This window comes from Boleophthalmus pectinirostris, unplaced genomic scaffold (assembly GCF_026225935.1).
Source record: "Boleophthalmus pectinirostris isolate CB_2022bp ecotype Guang Dong unplaced genomic scaffold, ASM2622593v1 HiC_scaffold_12, whole genome shotgun sequence".
In the NCBI taxonomy this organism is placed as follows: Eukaryota; Metazoa; Chordata; class Actinopteri; order Gobiiformes; family Gobiidae; genus Boleophthalmus; species Boleophthalmus pectinirostris.
The window spans coordinates 11416009-11432706 of NW_026571018.1; the positions used below are offsets into that span (position 1 = coordinate 11416009).

Genomic DNA, 16698 nt, shown 5'->3' on the forward strand with positions numbered 1-16698 from the left:
GTAGTAGCAGTAGTAGCAGTAGTAGTAGCAGTAGTAGCAGTAGTAGTAGCAGCAGCAGCAGCAGCAGTAGCAGCAGTAGTAGTAGTAGTTTTTTTTTTTTTTTTTTTTTTTTTTTTTTTTTTGTAAACATGCCTGCCGTAAATACAATTTTAGTGTCGCAAAAAGAAAAATGGCGACCTCGTTGACAGGACGAGGTGAGAAAGCAGCTACAATTTTCCACCAATATTCATATTCATTTCGTTAAAGTAATACTGTTTTAACATGGCATCAATATTTCCAGGTCTAGCCTTCATCAGGACGTTACCGAACCTGGTACATTCACGGTAAGTACACGTATAAAATATCCGCTTACTGCGCTGGCTACTTTAGCTTTAGCATCTCGAAGGACGCTCTGCACAGACACTCGCATCACCGCTGTAACTTTCAATCAATGGATTTCAGAATTATGAAAAATTATGACCGCTGCCAATACCATAGCGACTAACAATGTGAAATAGTATATTATCTTTTTAGTGTGGAAAGTCCTCAAAATGTGTGATTAATAATACAAGTAAATATGCATGTTCTTTCTCAGTTGACAACTATATTGTTGTTGTAAAACACTGTAAATGGTTTATGCATTATTGGTGATAATGATCATCTTACGGTTACCCTAATTTGTAAACATGTTTGAGAGAAAGGTAGTGCACAGACCCACCTTGTTTTTGCTTGTATGAATGCATGATTGGTGGTGGCTGGAGAGGCCATAAACGCATATTTTAAGCCACGTTTCCCAACAGTCTGATCCAGGCATTAGCTTTTGAGAAATAAATGAACTTATTTTGACTGTTTATTTCTTCTCAGGTTGCCATGGTTGGCGGCTCCCCAGCAGTTGTCCTGTTTTCACACCAGTGTCTCTTTAGAGGGACGGAAATGGGATCAAAAAAATCTGAAAGTTTATCCTCCTCAGTTGCCAGATGAACCACGCAGACCAGCCGTGTGTATCTTTCAAGAAATATTCAAACTATTTTATCAAAAACAAAGGCAATTGCTAAATAAAATTAAATGTTTCATGCAGGAAATCTATCATAGCAAGAGGCAGTTCAAATACAGCAAAGACAAATTGTGGTATTTGGCCAATCTGGTGAGTAATAATGTGCATCATTAAATGAAAGAATTCTTCATAATTATTTGTGCATTTTGAAATTGTTGATTAAAACATGTTTGGTCATCCCTACAGGTCAAAGGATTGAGCATTGATGAAGCAATTGCCCAACTCGAATTCAATGACAAGAAAGGAGCCAAGTTCATGAAAGAGGTAGGTTAAACATTTAAACATGTACATTATGAGCAAAAATCACACAAAAATAATTTAGTGTGTTTATGCCAGAGAATTAAATATGAAACTGGGGGGAAAAGGAATACAAGTGTCATATCCGGTATGGGAAAGTCAAGTTACACGATTGAGGAAATGTGTTTAGAAAGTGCAACTTTCAGTGGTGCACAAATATTGTAATGTGGCAATTTAAGGTTAGTTGCTAATTGATTTTTTTTATTTAATTTTTTTTTTTTTTTTTTATTAATCAATTAGCTGTGAAACTGCTGAACCACCTGGTTATTTATTTGTTTATTTATTTTTTATAAACATTAAATGTACATATTTTCAACCACTAAATTAGTTGATTAACTTAATAATCAATTAACTTAACTAAAATAATTGATTGATTTCTGTCTTGTTTTAGTACTTTTAGTACTTTTACTTTGTGTACGAATTGTGCTATACAAATAAACTTGCCTTGCCTTGCCTAGTATTCTATATTATTTTTCTTTCTAGGTTCTCCTTGAAGCTCAGGAGATGGCTGTTAAAAACCACAATGTAGAGTACAAGTCCAACCTGTATATAGGTGAGTTTGCATCGGAGTGTTGAATTAAAGTATGTAACTGAAGATCTTATGAAAATACTGATTCTGCATGTGAAATTAGGCCTATAAATGCGTCCATTAAAATTATTTTAGAAGAGCATGTAGCCATTGATTTGTCATCCCTATATAAGTTGTGTCTTTACTGAACTTCCTGACATAATAATCCCATAAATATTTTTTGTAGGGCTACATGATAAGAGAAAAATATGAGTTATTTGATAATATTTTGCATTACGATATCTGGATACGCTTTTGTTACAATAAGTCCAATTCATTAAAACAAAAAATGCACATGCCATGCCTTCATTTATTAGTCAAAATGTGTTAAAATAAAAACTTAAGGACAAAATCAAGACCAAATGACCAATTCTGTGAAATTGAGAACTTTGTTTCAATATATTTATTTTCTTGCAATTTCAGTATTTCTGCAATATATTGTGCAGCCCTGATTTTTTATTTTTTTTTTGTATATATATTTGTATCAAAAATATTTAGCTTTTTTTTTTTTCCTCAGCCGAGTCCATGTCTGGAAAAGGTAAATACCTGAAGAGGATCCGATATCACGGCAAAGGCATGTTCGGCATTATGGACAAAGTTTACTGTCATTATTTTGTCAAACTCGTCGAGGGTCCTCCGCCCAAAAAGACACAAAAGACCAGTTTAGAAGCAGCAAAAGAATATGTCCAGGGACTCAAGAGCCGTACGGTCATCCACAGTTTATAAACCAATGTCTAATCAATATCAGCTTTTTCTAGTCATATGTGTGAGTGTGAATGTAAATAAAAGGAACGAATGAACAACTCAGCCATTTTTTATTGTATTTTTTCTTTAGGCCAGCACATTAAAATACACAATTCAATCAATGTTGTGCTTTGCCAGAACTTCCGTTCCAGGTAAAGTGTCCTTGTTTCTCACATCAGAGCTGCATTAGTTTGTGAAGGGCACGTCGTCCTGCTCTGATCTCATCTGGGACCTCTCTGTGTTTGTGTTAAAAGTAAATGACTTCAGTCCCAAGGCTCCTCCACAGTAAAGTGTGTCTGATTTTCTATTTGTTTCTCAATCTGTGGCTCCAGGGACATCACTAACTGCTGAAGGTTGAGATGATGAACAAAATCCAATACATTTTGTTGTGTGACTAGTTTAGATTTATTAGAAACCTCAATTTTTGTCTGTATTTTGTTTGTTTATTTATTTTTTTTTATTTTTTTTATTTAGTATTTTGGTGTTGTTGTTCCCCACTTTGGTAAACTTTGACTGTTTCAAATGTATTCTATTAATACATTTTATTTTATTTTATCTTACTGTACAATACCATACAATGTAGCTGTCCATATGGTAGAGGAAGTTGCAATTATCAAGAAACAGTGTTGGGAGTAATGTATTATAAAAGTAATGTATTACAGTAATGCGTTGATTTTTGCTGTAACGCAGTAATGTAAGGCATTACAGGGGGAAAAATTGTAATATTTTACTCGGTACAAATGTGAGTAACGCGCGTTACAATGCTTTTTTAACCTGGATTGAAGTGGTGGGTTTTTCTTCATAGAAATTCGCTAAAATCACCGTGAAATCAGCAGCGGTGAAACGCCGGAGACGCGGCCGGATAGACCTTCAGTTAACCGCGGGTGAAAGGACCGACCCAGAACTCTACGCTGTTTAGACCTGGTTTAGACCTGGGTCACTTCTGGTTTAGACCTGGCTTACAGTCGTCCCTCGCTCTAACGCGATTCACTTTTCGCGGTCTCGCTGTTTCGCTGATTTTTAGAATTTTTTTTTTTTTTTTTGTGCAATTTTGCATGCCTTTTGTTTTTAGTGTATGAACACGTATTGCGTTCCTCCCGCTGTGTCCTGATCGGCTAAGGGACTCCTGTCTACTGTACAATACAGTACAGAATATGTTCAGCTGCCAAATTTAAATAAATGTTCAATCTGTATCAGTGTGCTTCTGAAGTGCTGTATGTCTGCAAGTTTTCTCTCCGACAAAATCCACAACGTCGACGAAATGTTCTGCACCGACAAAGTCTCCTGCGCTCACACCGAAAAGACAGAGGACGATGCAAACCATCACACAAAAAGTTGGACTTCTGGAGACGCTGAAGGAAGGTAGAAGTTACGCGCTGTAGCAGAGTTTTGCACCGGGTCTTGTACCCGCAAATAGTTGCTGAAATCAGGACCGCGAGCCCCCGCAGCAGGGTCCATAAAGAGCGATCGGGCGACAGCAGCTCTTACCTCCATGAGGTGCGGAGCAAAGCCGGTCCTTTCTCCTGCGGTCACCTTCGAGCCCATCCTGACAGTGAGTCCTGTTTTAGTCCTAGTTCAGTTCTGGTTTAGTCCTCCTCTTCAGTCCTGGAATCAGTCTGAGGTTAGTCCTGTTATAGTCCTGGTTTAGTCCTGGTTCAGCTCTGGTTTAGTCCTGGTTTAGACCTTGTTTAGTCCTGGTTCAGTCCATATACGGCTCAAAAGTTCAGCTTTTTCGCAGTTATTTTGGTGAGAGTAACTTAAAGTAATGCAATAGTAATGTAATGCCTTACATTTTAAATGCAGTAATATTGTAATGTAACGAATTACTTTGAAATGACAGTAATAAGTAATAAATAACGCATTACAGTTTTAAAGTAACTTGCCCAACAGTGTCAAGAAAACATGATAAGAATGTTAGGGGTGTCAAATTATCGCGTTAATTGCGATTAATTAATTACAGTCATATTTAGCGCGCTATGTTTTTTAATCGCGTTAATCTCATTTTTATTCTCTAACTTTACAGTTTCTGTATGCGAGTTGCTTTATTATAAAACCTGTTTTTATGTGTTGTTGGGACAACAACACACACACACAAACACATTTATACATTTTTATTTTTTTTTTCGGTAATTCCACTCATTGCCGGAAACCCACACAAAACGCGCGCAGTAAGAGCGACGTAAACATTATGTTAACGCTGGCGGCGTCAGTCGCACAATGGACGAAGTCGAAGAGCCAGTAGAACAGAGGCAGCAGTGCACAGGTAAAAACACATTCGTGTCTTGGAAATTATTCTCCCGACGTGAAATATAAAAGAAAATAAATATAAAATCGCCTACAACTTAAATGTCACTGGTGAAAACAACCTGCATAGACTCATGATGTCTGCACTACTGTCCTATAGTGACCTGCCACATGAGGGGGCACGCACACACACGCACACAAACACAAACACACACCTTCATCATCGTCATCAACCTGAGAACGCGCGGACCACGTTTCCTTCCGTAGACACTGCGCGGACACCGACGTGCTCCCGTGCGCCGCGTGTGGATCGTGTTTTCTCGCGTACGCTGCGTAAACCGCGCTTCCTCCTGTGCGCCTCTAAACCAGAACTAACACCAAGACTTAAACCAGGACTAATCCAGTCCAGGACTAAACCAGGACTAAACCAGTCCAGGACTAAACCAGGACTAAACCAGGACTAAAACCAGAACTAAAACCAGGTCTAAACCAGAACTAAAACCAGAACTAAAACCAGAACTAAAACCAGGTCTAAACCAGGTCTAAACCAGGTCTAAACCAGGACTAAACCAGAACTAACACCAGGACTAAAACAGGATTAATCCATTCCAGGACTAAACTAGGACTAAAGCAGGTCTAAACCAGGACTAAAACAAGGACTAAAACCAGTGATCTCATATATAAAGCATTTCTCTATCAATAATATTTTTAATATGGTTAAGGAAAGGACTTTTTATTGTCTTTAAGTAGACAAAGGTTATTATGTTCAGATTTCCTAGTCTTTGCTGCTTTACAGCAAACAGTTTCTTATTCATGGAGACTTGGGCTCAACAGCCAATTTGGAGAGATTTGTTAAACAATAAATTACTTTATAAAGTCACTTTTTTTTGTTCTATATTAGTCTTTTGATCTGCCACAATAATGTAATAATGAATTTAAATGAAAATACCTCAAATTGAAGGCTTTTCTCAGCAATTTTTAGGTGAGATTAAAATGAGATTAATTAGATTAATTAATTACAGATCATAATTAATTAATCTCTCAATTTTTTTAATCGCATGACAGCACTAAAGAATGTATTATTGTATTTTAACTTAACAATATATATAGTCTATTCCTAAATGACATGTTAGTGCCAGAGAAGTAGCCAAACAATATTGTTACACCAAAGTTCATTTGATCCATTCAAACTGTAAGCATCTGGCATAAAAATCCACAAAATAACTACACATACAAAGATTTGTTTACTATGTGACTCCACAGACATTTCCTGTTCCCTTTGCCAACCTCCAGCAGTCAGTGTGGTGTCCTGGAGCCACAGACTGAGAAACAAATAGAAAATCAGATGCACTTTAGTGTGGAGGAGCCTCGGGGCTGAAGTCATTTACCTTTAATACAAAAAGAGAGAGGTCCCAGATGAGACCTCCTCCTGCCCTTGAGAAACAGATCCAAGCCTTATAACATGTTGGTCAAACTGATCAAAGAGTATATCTTATCTAGTTAGATTTACTTGAAAAAATACTCACAATAGAACAAACAAAAAAAGAATCTACATCTTTTCAGATACACACACATTGCGCCATTAATTTCACAATATTAGGTTGATGGTTGAAATGTGTAAATATCCTCTACTCCGCTATGAATGTAAACTGAATATTTGTCTTAGTAAAAACTCAAATAAGAAAAAGGATTTATGGCGCAAGAACATGTATCTCAAGCAGGTGTCACTGTTGTACTGCATTTGAATTCTGTGGTTTTATCATGAAGAAATGTTGCCTGTATAAACGTACTTTTTTTTTTTTTTTATGAAATCTGCAGCAAAATTAAAAACATATTAAGAAACATAGGTCCAGCTTCTTAAAATGTGAAACTATGGCCATATATACTGTACATTAGCTCTATATAGGCCCAGTATAAAGTTGCATTATGAATGAATTAGTATGCATTCATAGAACATGTTTTATGGGAAAAGTATGTCCAAACTTCTGCACATTTTTAACCTTGTCATTGCTTGTTAGAGACTGACTCTATAAACTTGTCATATATTAATTTAATGGGTTAACGGCCCAGTAATTATCGAAATATTAACAGTAAACCAGGAAAACAAATCTGTATCTGACACTTGAACATCAGATTTCACCATAGATTTCTGACCTGTTCTCCAGCTCAATTTAAACTATAGAGATTTCAAAATGCAACCTAACTAATATAAAATATCTCTATTTAAACCACTCATCCATCAAAACTGTTATCTCTGTAACTTGGCAACAGTTTATCGTATTTATTTTATTATAATTACCTGTTCCAAATTCTCTTTTTTTTTGCAATAGCCATTTTTTCACCATAAAATACTTAACCAGCTCACCACCCTTTATCTCTGTGACGGTCCAAAACGCTGCTCCCCTCTCTGTCCTCTCACCCCCTCCTCCTTTAAAATGCCCCATAAACACTCACACCGCTGCATGCTTTTGAACTGAAGCCAGATTTGGTGTCAAAATTACTCACCCCCTCTCCTCCAAAATAGCTCTAAAATCAGTGAGCCAGGCCTTTTATTAACAAGAAACACTGCACCTATTTTCCACCTAATGAAATATTGATTTGGAAATTGTATTGTAAAACTCCCAAAGTGCTTCCAGCCAACGTCATCAATTATGTTATAATGCTATTATTTGAAGCCATTTCCCTAGGCGTTTTTCAGTTTGTGATAATATAGTATTCTTCTATACCTACAGAGGTGGTTAGAGTAGCCAAAAAAATTACTAAAATAAGAGTAATGTTACTTCAAAATAATATTACTCAAGGTGTTTCAAGAAATCACTCAAGTAAAACTAAAAAGAAGTGTATGGGAAAACTACTGCTAACTTAAAGATGTATTGTGTAATTTTTCTGGTGGAGGGTCCGCTACCTGCTTGTCTTCATAATACAAATTTTATTGCTTTGCCTGAATGTTCCATAGCATTCAACTTTTCTGTCTCCTTGGAGACAAGAATGCCACCAGGCCAAGTGGGTCAGATCAGCAGGCAGGCCTGCCCATTTTTTTTTTTGTTTTTAATTTGAGGCAATAAAAACACATGTAATTGAATAATAATAATACATATTTGATAGCCAAGTTTAATCCCATAATGTAGAACCTTCCTGGCAACTCTGACCAAGGCACAGTAATAACATGCAGTAGTGTAAACTCAACCAGAAATGTTGCACAGTGCACATTTAAAATGTAACTGTTGGAACATAACAACTGATTAATAATAATAATAATAATAATAATAATAATAATAATAATAATCTGAAGCTAATATAATTTGAAGGGCAAAACATTTAATAATGAAAATTCTGATATTTTCAAAGTATAGTAATAGTACACCAACAATGAGGAAAAAAAATAAAAAAATGTCTGAAGGCTCAAGAAATACAAATGTCCAAATCACTTCATATTGTTACAGCTTTTGAAATATAAAGACTTACTCACAGTGGGAGGAGTAACACAACCGAAAAAATATGACTTAAGAAGGAATAAAAGTATGTTACTAGAAAAGTGCAATTACCTTAATAAAGTTACTACCCACAACCCATTTCTGTCTATCAAGAGATCCAAACATAGTCACGCTCATAAAATGACAGACTCAAATTGTGCAAAGAGAACATCTCTGAGTTAACGACATGTTTCTTTTTTTAGTTTTATTTTATTTATTTTCTCTCTCTCGCTCTCTCTCTTTGACTATTTTTCAAAATTTATTTCACGATCACTGGTTCGGTATAATGAATTTGCGTGTCTCCTGTGTCCGAATACAGGGCCAATTTCGTCAACCTCATGAATGGAAAATGATTTATTTGAATGTGTGTGCAGCCTGTATCCGCCTGCAGGGCTCTGATAAGGAACTAATCCAAAAAAACACATTTAAATCATATTTCTGGTGGATGGGTTTGGTTTTGATTTTGGTGTTTCACAAAAGCAAAGGTACAACAATTCAATTCAGTTACTTCTATGCTCCAAATGTAAAAGAGTAAACACTGAACTGAACAAAGTGAATGGTAAAAATCTGTTCCACTTTTGCAGTTAGGGTCAGTCCAAAACAGAAAATATTATTCTTCAATCTTCAACATAACATACAAAATCACAATGTACTGACTAAATTGTAGTGATAGGCTGAGCATGGTCTTAGTGGCTGTAGTTGCATGCACACTCAAAATATAATAATTTAAAGGCCCTATATTACGCAGAACTGACTTTAGTGAGCTTTCACCCACAACAATGTTACATTTTCAAAAACATACCTGGAGTTGTGTTTTGTTTAATTAACCCATGTTTGAGTAATTCTTTATTTTTTGTCTGTCTACATCTTCAAAGCACAAAATGCTTTGTTCCACTTTGTGGCCATACCAGCTTGTCAAAGCCTGATCTTCTCAGATCTCAGAAGCTCAGCAAGGCTGGGCCTGGTTAGTACTTGGCTGGGAGACTGCTGGGAAAATCAGGTGCCATGGGGGGGCGCCAGTCACAAAAACTGTTGTTATGTCCTTAGGCAAGACACTTCATCCACATTGCCTAGTATGAAAGTGGTGTGTGTGTGTGCATGTGTGCGTGCGTGCATGTGTGAGTGATGGTGGTGGTTGGAGGGGCTGATGGCGCAGATGGGCAGCCTTGCTTCCTTCAGCTGTGGATATAATAGTAGCTCAAAAAAACAGAGTGTGGAGTGAATGAATAATCCTCTATAAAGCATCTTTGAGTGTCCAGAAAAGCAATATATAAAACTGATCCATTATTAATTTTATTATTATTATTATTATTATTATTTTGTAGTAGTAGTAGTAGTAGTAGTAGTAGTAGTAGTAGTAGTATTGTGTTGTCATGAAGTAATCGTTTTCAAGTTAACAGCTATACCTTTTACCTTTACTTTTGTAGAGAGAGGCAATTACAGGACTGATCCAAATGATTCTAGTGAACGTGTGTGATCAAGAGTAATTTAAAAACACAGTGGAGCACTTTCTGTATTATCACATGATGTCACGAGGTGGAACAATGTTTTCAGTTTGAGAGAAGATCTCAGCCTAAATATGAAGGGTTTGTGTGTTAAACATTTGTGAATGAAACAAAATACTACTCCATGTATGTTTTGATGATGAAACAACTTTATAACAGATTGTCAAGTTGTGTATAGTTCTGTAACATGCTTGTGTATCTTACAGCTAACCATTGGAGAGTTCGAATAGGGCCCGGAGAGATCGCAAAATTACTGAAACTTGTATAGATGACATCTAAAACCTCTTCAGGCATGTTTTTAAAGAGGGAACAACTGTAACACGGTAGGTAAAAAAGCTCCTAGCAATCAATTTTTTGCAGAATACCCCCTCTTTCAGAAGAAAATTAAACTTCTCTCATCTCATATTAATAGTGTTTAATTCTTCACTCAATCATTTTGCAAACATTTAAAGAAAGCAAAATTGGTTGTCATTTTATTTTTTTGTAAGTACTCATGTTTGTTTTGAACCATTTATTTCTCTGATGGGCTAATTCACCTTTCAGTCACACCCAACTGAACTCCTGGAGGTGCAGCTGGGGACTATGTATTTATAGGAAAGGTATATATCTATTCTTGGATGGCCAGAAGTGAAGAGCTCCATGTGGTCAGCAGAGATAGAAACTTTATACTTGTATGTTGTGGTTTGAATTGAGTTCAAATAAAAAACAAAAATCAGCTTTAAATTGAATCTTTGCCTTTAAAATATTCCTTCTTTCAGTACAGGCTTTCTTGGACAGTGTAGATACGTAAGCACTGGGGTTGAAGGATGTGAAGTGACATGTGGCAAACAGTTGGAGCTGTGAAGTTGTATCAATCTCTCAAAGCCAACGCTGTCACTGTGAAATGTGTTCTCAGCACTTGCTTCATCCTTCAACCACTGACACTCCACAACCTGTCTGGAGCAGTGGGCGACCCCAGCGCACAGGGATCCCTCTCCAGATCTTTAGCTCCGATCTGTCAGGACATATTTGAGGAATTATTTCTGGGTTACAGATGATATCATAATATTCTATAGGGCAATAATATTCAAATGTCCTGGAGTTGTGTTTTCTTTCATTCATGCATGTTTAAGTAATCCAAAAACTTTGTTCCACCTTGTGATGTGATGAAGTTAACAGCCTTTTACCTTTATTTCAGTAGAGACTGGTGATTTCAGGGCTGAAAATCATCAATTTTTTTCTAGTGACGGCATATGGAGTTTAAAAACACAGTGACATCACAAGGTGGAACAGAGAGTTTGCTGTTTGAGGGAAGGAGTAATTATGTAGGGTTTGTGGGTTAAACACGTGTCAAAGAAAAAAAAAACACAACTCCAGGCATGTTTCTGATGAGGAAATGACATTATTACATAGATCAGAAAATAGTAATAATATAGATCTTTTAATATAGATGAAGGTAAAATGAATGTTTAAATGTCGATTTTTGTTGCATTATAGTGAGACTGTGGGTCTAGTCAATAGAAATGATCAGGTTCAACATTTATGAATTTATCTTTAGAATATTTCAACTGAAAGACTAATGTTATCAGCATGAAAACCTCAGTCTTGCTCTCTATCTGGGATTATAACATCATCAAATTCTATAATCTGAAAACCAACAACACTGCGATGATGCGATGTATTTATTTACTCGCATGACCAACCATTTCTACTTTCCATAGGTCTGGAATCAGATTATATAGTGGTCCTTTTTTAGGACATGCCAATCACAGCTGTTAATTAATTTATTAATAATGTATTTATTTATTTTCTTCTTCTTGGTAATAAGGCATTTTTTGACATGGAGGTATCTTGCGTTTCTGATTGGTTAATCCACCTGTCAATCATGGCCTGACCTTTTCTTCTTTTTAAAGTGTTTTCAAAGCATGAGGTTTTGGTTGTTCCCAAGCAACATAGAAGAATGCTAACACCCATGGCCCATGTTTGCTTATAATCGAACCAGGACCTTCTTACTATGATGCAAAAGTGCTAACAACTCCATTAAAGGGATAGTTCGGGATTTTTGACATAAATCTGTATGGCATCCCAGTGAGCAGTGTCGTGCATCCACACTGACTTACCCCCGACAGCGTCCGGTGAGTCGAGATACTGGCTGTTTTCGGTGCTGACGAAAGTAGTCCGGCAAGTTGGCTATGGACTGTATAATAAAGCGTTTTTCTTCTTAAAACAATATGTGTTCAAAAGAGTGATACATTTGTATCACAAAACCATCGTCGCCTAAAAAGTCAGACCTCATTATCGCTTGGCACTATTTTCTTTCCGTTCCGTTCTGGTGCGCTGCCGCCAGGTGACAGCTGCGCACGGATCCATCACTTTCTGCAGTTGTTCGGCAGTGTTTACATGCACAGACCGCCGTGATGCGAGAGAGCTAACGAGAGAGCTAGAGCCATAAGTATATGAGCCTGGTTCACTTTGTTTACTGCTCGGAATGTTAGCGACAACATGTCTGATTATGACACCGACAATAAAGACTTCGCCTTTACCACAAAGCCAAGGGGAGATCTTTGTGAACCCGAATATACTGATGCCGAATTTCGCCAGATGGAGTTAGAACGAGCAGAGAGAGAGGGAGAGACAGAGAAGTGGTACAAGTTGAAGCTGGAGCCGTGAGAGACCAAGTGAGCGACAATCACCATCACGTCATTTATAAACTTGTATACAGCGAACATAGAGCCTATACTGTGGCTGAAGCATGGATTACTAATAGAAACATGGAATCATCCACACGTCCACGTAGCTGCTACCAATTGTGTACGCGTCATTTACAATAGTAATAACAGTCGACTTATAAAGTTACATTTTGTAGAAGCTTCACTGGTGATATGACACTGAGTGATTTACTGCACACAAGCGTTAGTAGCTGATTCTTGAGCCTGTCTGCTTGTAAACATACCGGCACTTCTTCGTTCTTACCTGGTTTGGTTTCCACATTGAAGCCAAAGACAAGAAGCCAAAGTTTCCTCAACGCAAAGTCCGTGACAGGAAAACAGCGAAATGTGCGTGGAGATTCAGCCAGATTTTTGTTGTTACAGCCTGGATAATCAAGAGTTCGCACCATTTTTTAGATATATTCATATGTATCTTATACAAGCTTATATACTTATCTCTCTAGCTCTCTCGTTAGCTCTCTCACGTGGCAGCGGTCTGCGCATGTAAACACTGCTGAACAACTGAAGAAAGAGATGGATCCGTGCGCAGCTGTCGCCTGGCGGCAGCGCGCAGTGATACGAACGGAAAGAAAATAGTGCCAAGCGATAATGAGGTCTGACTTTTTAGGCGACGATGGTTTGTGATGCAAATGTATCACTCTTTTGAACACATATTGTTTTGAGAAGAAAAACGCTTTATTATACAGTCTCCAGTCAACTTTTCGGACTATTTTCGCCAGCACCGAAAACAGCCAGTATCTCGGCTCACCGGACGTTGTCGGGGGTAAGTCAGTGTGGATGCACGACACTGCTCACGAGGATGCCATACAGATTTATGTCAAAAATCCCGAACTATCCCTTTAAGATTCCACTAGATATATATATATATATATATATATATATATATATATATATATATATATATATATATATATATATATATAGAAAAAAGATCATACCATATGCATACCATATTCACACTTAAAAGTCAGGTGCAGGTTCAGTTCAGGACCTGCAAGATATCCAAAGTTATTAAAACCAATGCACCCATGACCAGTTCAGCGGAAAGAATCCACAAGGAGGGAATGAAAAAAATGAATAAAAAATGTATCACATTCGCAACAGTTTCCACACAATTTGGGCATTTCCAGCATATCCACAGGAATTAGGGGTACTGAGGGGTCACCAGAACCCCCTGCTGTTGAGTCAAGGAACTGCAAGAAGTGTTTGCCGAATCTGCCCTGAGCAAAACCTGTTCATTTTCAACAGAGATAAGATAAAATAGACACATTATTAAAGGCACTGTATCAAAAATATGAAAAGCGCTAACCCTGCATATCAAGACTGAGTTATTTTTTCAGACACTCTGGTCCACCTTGTGATGTCATTGGGTAATGCAGGAAGTGCTCCTCTGTGTTTTTAAACTCCATACACCTTCACAATCATTTGAATAATGTCAGCCCTGGAATTGACTATTTATCTTGAACAAAATGGATAGTCAAGCGATAGAGCTTTGGAAATGTAGACAGACTAATAAACCACGACTACTCAAATGCGTGTGAATGAAACAAAACACAACTCCAGGTATGTTTTTTTAAGAGGTAAAAACATTATAACATGAGTTAAAGCTCACAGGAGTCAATTTTGAGTAATATAGGATGTTTAAATGTTTTGCAGTGGTCTAATGACAGGCAGTTTGCAAGAAAACTACTCAAAACTACATATCAAACTCACCCCATGTTGAGTGAGAATCTGGCGCAAAGACTGTTCACATGCATTAAAATGGAAAACACCATTGTCAGACTTCACACTTTGAACAAATTATAGTTGTTTTATGAGAACAAATGGCCCAGTGTGATTTGACAGCAGCAGAGACAGCCTTGGTGTATTCTCCTCTGAGTTGTATTTCTCTAAATAAATGCCAGGTCTAATCAGAGCTTCATTCACAGTCCACTGACCACAGCTCTTTGTTTTTCTGTACACGACTCACACTTTTGCAACATTCACCAAAACAGCACCACACTATCACATCTGGTTCAAATGATTTCAGCTCAATTTCTGGTTTTTGCTTTTTATTTGAGGATATGATGATGGCCCTCTCTTCTTTTCAAATGGAAACAAGCCAGTATTCCAGTATCAGTTCAATTTATTTTTGTATAAACCAAAATCACACCAGCAGTCTCCTGATCGAGTTAACCAACAGAAAGTTAACTGAACCATGACTAAACAAAGACTAAACCAAGACCAAGACTGAACCGGGACTAAATGATGACTAAATCAGGACTAAACCAGGACTAAACTAAGACCAGGACTAAACCAGGACTGAACCAGGACTAAACCAGGACTAAATGATGACTAAATCAGGACTAAACCAGAACTAAACCAAGACCAGGACTGAACCAGGACTAAATTAGGACTAAACCAGGGCTGACCCATGACTGAACCAGACTGAATCAGGACTAAATTAGATCGTTTTCACACCGCTTCGATTATTTAGTCCGCACCAGACAATAAAATTGTTATTATGTGGCAAATCCACTCCAGAGTGGTTCACACCGGCAAACGAACCAAAATTGGTCCGACTGACATGCCTCTGATTCCCGGGAAAACAGCGATACCTCCAGTTACCAATACCAATGTTCCTGTTAATACCACGGGCTGTCCTCATCTCAAATTATCATCATGCACTCATAAAACAGCAACATATAGAACTTTGTACAAACTCACCGCACATCAGCCCAGAGTTCGGGTAATAGCAGCAGCCAACAGCACTCACCGTAGCGCGCAGCTCCTCAGGACGGGGCTGGGGTCTGGTCCTTGGTCTTCTGTCGTCCTATAAGCGCGTTGGTCAGGTAGGTCCGTTGGCTCCATCCTCCATCTGCTGGTTCCAGATGGTGGCGAGCAAGACCAGTGCGCAGTGGACTGGGTCCGAGCGGGTACGTGCCGGCGTCTAAGAGCTGGTTCCATGCGGGAAAACCGAGAATGCGCTGTGGACTACAGGTCCGGGTGGGCTGCTCTGGTCCTCCGCGCTCAAGAACCGCTGGTTCCGAGGTGATGCAGCATCCGGACAGAAGTGTGAGTCCAGTTTGGTTTGTTATATGTTGTCCGGTTCTTCCCGGGGAAAGCGCTTCCTCAGGTCGAGGCTCCGAGCTCCAGCTCCTCTGAGCCCGGACTGAACAGGAGCTGCTGGTTCAGGACTCTGGTTTGGATCTAGTCCGACTGTATTTCTCACACTAGGCTAAAAACAGGGACTTTCTGAAGTTGTATCAATTGAATAGGTTATTGCCATAAAATTATTTGGTTAATTAAAGCCTAAAATAACAAATGCTGGTTGGTACATCTCTGTGCGTGCAGGTCCTGAACAGTGGTATGCACACCAAATTTTGGAGTCACACGTTCGCACATTGGTTTTTGCTCTGATCTTCGTGTATTACATTCTCTGTTTTGACCATTGTTGGTAAATAATTCGAAAATGAATCGCGGCTACGTCTGGACAACAATCAGTTACTGCGCTGGAGTCGTACAGCGCGTCATTTCAGGCAGAGGAGACACGTGTCCTCCCATGATGCATTTCGACTAGTCCGTTTGGACCTACTGTCTATAGTTTGGACCCGGGTTCGCGTTCACACCAGAGGAACCGCACCAAAGTTGGTTATTTGGTGCGGATTCAAGCGAACCGAGACCACCTCTTTTTTGAGGCCTCGGACCAGAACCAAATCAAGTGAACCAAGAACCAAAGTTAAATAACCAGAATTGAATCAGGACTGAACCAGAGCTAGCCAAGGACCAAACCAGGACTGCAGGTTGTAAATGTACTGTTATGAACTATTGTCCTGCCCAAATACGCAACAAAGTAATTCATAAAGTAGAATGATTTTGGAAAATAGATTTTTTATTTATTTTTATTTTTATTTATTTTTTTCCTGATTTCTTGATTTTGTTCAAATTTCACAAGCGCAGGAGCATATTTTGCTCTCCATGGTACCTTTTATCATTTTTAAAATGCTATTCTCTGAGTCTCCACCCTATGCTCTCTGCTCTAAGGCAAGGCAAGGCATATTTATTTGTATAGCACAATCCATTCACAAGTACTGTAAAGTGCTTTACATAATAAGAAATACATAAAAATCACAACACAAACATATCA

At 38.1% G+C, this 16698-nt stretch overlaps 1 protein-coding gene across 1 annotated transcript; it reads left to right on the forward strand.

Moving 5' to 3' along the window:
• The first annotated feature begins 164 nt into the window (after positions 1 to 164).
• mrpl22 (mitochondrial ribosomal protein L22) lies at positions 165 to 2705 on the forward strand. The gene is made up of 7 exons (XM_020920677.2): positions 165 to 194; positions 281 to 323; positions 844 to 976; positions 1058 to 1123; positions 1220 to 1297; positions 1814 to 1883; positions 2416 to 2705. Exons 1-7 carry the CDS (start codon positions 170 to 172, stop codon positions 2622 to 2624), a joined length of 624 nt encoding a protein of 207 aa, XP_020776336.1. The 5' UTR covers positions 165 to 169; the 3' UTR covers positions 2625 to 2705.
• Positions 2706 to 16698: the final 13993 nt, after the last annotated feature.